General features: G+C 46.8%; 1 protein-coding gene across 3 annotated transcripts in view; it reads right to left on the reverse strand.

The window, feature by feature from the left end:
* lins1 (lines homolog 1) overlaps window positions 1-6,000 on the reverse strand; it is a 45,107-nt gene extending 39,107 nt beyond the window's left edge. For 2 of the 3 annotated variants that reach the window (XM_080214306.1, XM_080214304.1), the window contains exons 1-2: window positions 5,750-6,000; window positions 4,082-4,525 (exon numbers count right to left, since the gene is read on the reverse strand). In XM_080214306.1, the coding sequence (XP_080070432.1) occupies window positions 4,082-4,483 (402 nt within the window). In that variant the 5' untranslated portion in view covers window positions 4,484-4,525; window positions 5,750-6,000. The remainder of the gene's footprint in view (window positions 1-4,081; window positions 4,526-5,749) is intronic. The other variant, XM_080214305.1, reaches the window with a different exon arrangement.

Raw genomic sequence — 6,000 nt, forward strand, 5'->3', positions numbered from 1 at the left:
CGCCAAGGTGTATCACGGCGACAGGCGAGGACGCGATGGTGAAAGGTGTGCAGCAGCAGCAGCAACCAGTAAGGAAATGCCTCCGCGCACTGGAAAAAGACACGGAGGACATTTCTGCGAGACGGCTCACGCTGTGGGGCACCTGATCCGGGGTGGGGGGTTGAGGCTTTGGGCCAACGTGGAATTCCGTCCGAACAGGGGAACGCTTGGACGGGATCCCACCACACGCCTGAGCCACCTCGAGACCGCACGCACTTTCAGGGCCGAGCACGACCGTCCTAAGGCCTTGAACGGCTTTGGCCGTGTGCCGGACAGGGACACCCGCACGCTCAGCCAGCACGCAAGGGCTCATCCAGCCCACTCCTCTGCCATCCAGCACGTCCCTGATCCTGGTCACCCCGGCATCCACAGCTTCCCCCTCTGTCAGCCACCTGAAGTTATACGGCTGGAGGTGTGGATTCCTGAGCAGCGGCTCTCACACGAGAGCCACTACTCCTGATGGGGGAGAGCTGCATCACGAAGCAACCGTATTCCAGACCATGAGGAGGTCCCGGTAAAAAAGGGCAACTCTTGCAAGGTGGTCAAAACATGCCCCAGATCGATATGTAGGAGCTGCATGTCATAACTGAGGCCGCGCCACTGGTGGAAGAAATATGGGCGAGTGGGATTTTGTAGAATTCTCTAAGTGCAGATCCAATGGGCCGAATGGCCACCTCCTGCACTGTAAAGATTCAGTGAACATCATCTCAACTCCACATTTCCACCTGCTCCCATAATATTATTCCCCCTTGCTATTCAAGAATATATTTAGTTCTGCCTTTAGAATATTCAAAGCTTCTACTGCCAGCACCTCGAAGTTCAGAATTTCAAAGTCGCATGACCCTCAGAAAAGATTCTCTACATCTTTCTTAAATGGGTGATCCCTTATTTTTAGGCAATGACCCCATGGTTCTACATTCTTCCACTGAAGGAAGATCTTTTCCAAATTCACCCTGTCAAGACCCCACATGAACATATGTTTCAATCAAGTTGCCTCTTACTCTTCTAAATGGCAGCAGACCCTGTCTAACCTTTCCTCATGAGGCCCAACCTTAGTATTAGTCTAGTAAGCCTCCTTTGAGCTACTTCCAAAGTATTAATATCCTTCTTTAAATGAGACCAATATTGCACACAGTACTCCAGATGTGATCTCACCAATGTCCTGCATTACTAAAGTATAACATCCCTACTTTTATAATCAAGTCCCCACACAATAAACAATAACATGTTATTTGGCTTCCTAATTACTTGCTGTACCTGCATACTAGCCTTTTATGATTAATGTACAGGGACACCAAAGCCCTCTGCATCTTAGCATGGCAATTGTTCGCCATTTAGATCTGTTCTTTTTATTTTTCCTGCCATGAACAATATCACAATTTCCCACATTATGCTCCATTTGTCAGATTATTTTCCCCCACTTGATCTATCTATACCCCTTTGTAGCCTCCTACGTTCTCTTCATCTTACCTTGTCCTCTTTATCATTCTTTGCATCATCACAGTGAGCCAGTGCAGAAGGAGTCCATTGGGCCCATCAAGTCTGTACCAACAACAAACCAACCCAGGCCCTATCTCTCTAACCCCACGTATTCACCCTGCTAACGCTTCTGACACTAAGGGGCAATTTATTATGGCCAATCAACCTAACCCCCACATTTTTAGAGTGTGGGAGGAAACTCTTTGTAGCCTAGAAGAAACCCATACAAACACGGGAAGAATGTGTAAACTCCACACAGTCACCCAAGGCCAGAATTGAACCTGGGTCCCTGGCACTGTAAGGCAGCAGTGCTAACAACTGTGCCACCCTAGCTAAATTTAGCAGTTATACCTTCTCTCCCTCCATCCAAGAAATTTATATAAATTGTGAAAAGTTGAGGTCCCAGCACTGCTCCTGCGGCACACCACTTGCTACAGCTTGCCAACCAGAAAATCATCATAAGAACATAAGAACATAAGAACATAAGAACATAAGAAATAGGAGCAGGAGTAGGCCATCTGGCCCTTCGAGCCTGCCCCGCCATTCAATAAGATCATGGCTGATCTGTCGTGGCTGATCTGTCGTGGCTCAGTTCCACTTTCCCGCCCTCTCCCCATAACCCTTAATCCCCTCTCTTATCAAAAACCCATCAACCCGCTTCTTAAAAATATTTAGCGAGGCAGCCTCCACCACTTCAACGGGCAGAGAATTCCAGAGATTCACCACCCTTTGAGTGAAGAAGTTCCTCCTCAACTCCGTTCTGAACCGCCCCCCCTTTATCTTGAGGCTGTGCCCCCTAGTCCTACTGTCTTTTTTGAGCGGGAAGAGTCTTTCCACCTCTATCCTATCCATCCCATTCATCATCTTATACGTCTCAATGAGATCTCCCCTCATTCTTCTAAACTCTAACGAGTACAAGCCTAGTTTATTCAGCCTCTCCTCATAGCTCAACCCCCTCAACTCCGGTATCAGCCTAGTAAACCTCCTCTGCACTCCCTCCAAGGCCAAAATATCCTTGCGCAGGTGCGGCGCCCAAAACTGCACACAGTACTCCAGCTGCGGCCTCACCAATGCCCTATACAGCTGCAGCAAGACCTCCCTACTTTTATATTCAATCCCCCTCGCTATGAAGGCCAGCATCCCATTCGCCTTCCTGACCACCTGCTGCACCTGCAGGCTGGGTTTTTGCGACTCATGCACAAGGACCCCGAGGTCCCTCTGCACCGTCGCCTGCTGCAGTTTTTCGCCACGTAAGTAATAGTCCTTCCTACCATTCTTCCTACCAAAGTGGACCACCTCACACTTGCCAACATTAAATTCCATTTGCCATTTCCTGGCCCATTCGCCCAGCCTATCGAGATCCTTCTGCAGACTCTCCACACCCTCCGCACAATTTGCCTTTCCCCCAATCTTGGTGTCATCAGCAAATTTCGACACCCTACACTCGGTTCCCTCCTCCAGATCATCTATATAAATGGTAAATAGCTGAGGCCCCAGCACCGACCCCTGGGGCACCCCACTAGTCACCAACCGCCAATCCGAATAGCACCCATTGACCCCCACTCTCTGCCTCCTATTTGACAACCAATCCTCTATCCACGCTAACACCCTACCCCCAACTCCATGTCCTCTGACCTTCTGCAGTAACCTCTTGTGAGGTACCTTATCAAACGCCTTCTGAAAATCCATAAAGACCACATCCACCGGCTCTCCTCTATCCACCGCCCTAGACACATCCTCATAGAACTCCAGTAAATTTGTCAGACACGACTTCCCTTTAATGAAACCGTGTTGCGTCTGCCCTATCAAGCAATTCCCTTCAAGATGCCTCGCAATTTCCTCCTTAATGACGGATTCTAACATTTTACCTACCACAGACGTTAAACTAACCGGCCTGTAATTCCCCGCCTTTTGCCTGGCACCCTTCTTAAACAACGGCGTAACATTAGCCGTTTTCCAATCCTCCGGCACTTCCCCGGAATCCAGCGACGTCTGGAAAATAACCACCAAGGCATCCACTATCACCTCCGCCATTTCTTTCAGAACCCTCGGATGCATTCCATCCGGTCCTGGGGACTTGTCCACAATCAGCCCCTCCAGTCTGTCGCGCACCACCTCTCTAGTAACAGTAATGTCATTAAGACCCTCCAGTCCTACCACCTTTCCATCGCTAACACCCGGCAAATTATTCACGTCCTCCTACGGCTATTCCAGTCCTGAATAATTTTTGCTGTATGTCAAACACTTATTTTACTTGTTTGGCATTGGACAAGCTGTGACTTCATTATCTGCAAAACAAAGCAATGATAGACCACAACGATCGACCACAAGATACAGTAAAAAATTTACTTTTAAAATTAACGTGGTGTATGTGGAACATTTAGTGTTGTCGCTCCTGGCCTTTCCTCATATTGTGAATTTGAGTTTCAAGGACTTAATACATTAACACAATGTGCTGAATGCTACTGAATGCATTAACATTGGCATCAATTAATGAAACTGAATGCTCTGCTTCTGTGTCATAAAATATAAAGGAACAATCAGAATAACCAGTTAAACTCACCAGTTTAAATAAAATTTCCACATCTTCGAGTAAAATTCTTAAAGTCTTCAGGTATGATTCTCTGACATCTTCATTCAGTACTTCAGAATGTACTTTAGAACTCATCATCTGAATCAGGGACATCTGCATCAACAGAATGTCATTCTGACTGTGATTTGTGCTGGAGTTGCTATCACACGGCATGCCATAACTATCCACAGGCAATGTGCTCCTCTGGTGGAAGTGAAAAGCTTGATTACTTGGTTTAGTAGATTCATTGGTTTCCATGCAAATGTTTGAATCTTCCATGCACACATTGGGAGAAAGTAAAGCTGCCAGTTCCTGACTGTCCTTGCTTGGTCTCCTTCCTGCCAACAACTCTTTGTAGAATTGATGCAGGCATGGCAAGTGTTTCCCCATCATTCCATATCACTGGATGATCCAAAAGTAGGATTTGGGCTGGGACTAGGAAGAGAGAAAACAGGGTAATTATAGCACATGCAATTTTCAACTGGGAAAGTTATTGAAGTTTCAAAGATCAGTGCTGGGACCTATTATTTCTGATTGACAATTAACAGCCTATGTTGCCAATTAATGGTCATACATGAAGGCTTCTTAAACAAGGAGCATGGAGGCAAGAAAATATAGCAAAAGAATGTGTGGATTCAGATTGTTCATACAAAATGGCAGAAAGGTGGCAAATAAAATTTAACCAAATGTCATGACTTCAGTCCAAATTCATATAGGTTAGGTTGATTGAATCACAGAATCCTACAGTGCAGAAGGGTACCATTCAGCCCATTGAGTCCACACCAACTACAATCCTACCCTGACCCCACCCTCATAATCCCATACATTTATCCTAGCTAGTCTTCTGACACTAAGGGGCAATTTAGCATGGCCAATCCACCTAACCTGCACATCTTTAGACGATGGGAGGAAATCAGAGCATCTGGAGGAAACCCACACAGATAAATGCCCCTTAAATGCAAATTGCCACAATGTCTGGTGGATTAGGAGGGTAAACAAATAGGATTAAGGGGATAGAACAGGTCTGGATGGAACTGTCAGCAGTTCAAGATCGATAGGCCAAACAGCCTCCACCTGCACTGTAGTTTCTATGAAATACACTGTTCATTCATTGAAATATATACATGATAACAATCCATGACTGGAATTTAGTTAACACAAGGAGATTAACCAGAAGTACCAACAAATTGGCCACTTTCAGATGTGGTGAGGGAATAAAAAAAATGCCAGCAGATAAAACGTTAATTTGAAAAGTACAAGTGTAAGTCCAGAAAAGCATGCACGGAAGAATGAAACTGATCCCAACAGTAAAAGAGATGAAATTTAAGGAAAATTTTAATAAATTCCAGTTCAGGATTATAAATATTAATCTAAAATGAACTCAAATTACTGCAAATTAAACTGGCAGCATCAGAGAGACAGGTCAGTGAAAATTAAATATTTGGATCAGAGAGGAGTAGTGAGAAATATTTGGAATAATTTCCAGGAATGATTCCAGGTGGGGGAAACTTCACTCAACGGCTTCTCCTGCACAAGCTGGTGTTGCTGGTTTAAGCTGGTGTTGCGAGACTTCTTATTGATGCAAATTAATCCAGGAGGATTAAAGTGGGAGATCCAGGGCGATTCGGGAGGGTCGCCGCCCCGGACACCAACACTGACCCAGGCCTGCCGCCACACACACCTCCCCGGACACCAACACTGACCCAGGCCTGCCGCCACACACACCTCCCCGGACACCAACACTGACCCAGGCCTGCCGCCACACACACCTCCCCGGACACCAACACTGACCCAGGCCTGCCGCCACACACACCTCCCCGGACACCAACACTGACCCAGGCCTGCCGCCACACACACCTCCCCGGACACCAACACTGACCCAGGCCTGCCGCCACACACACACCTCCCCG

The sequence above is a fragment of the Carcharhinus amblyrhynchos genome, chromosome 28, assembly GCF_965287045.1.
Source record: "Carcharhinus amblyrhynchos chromosome 28, sCarAmb.v2.hapA, whole genome shotgun sequence".
Lineage (NCBI taxonomy): Eukaryota > Metazoa > Chordata > Chondrichthyes > Carcharhiniformes > Carcharhinidae > Carcharhinus > Carcharhinus amblyrhynchos.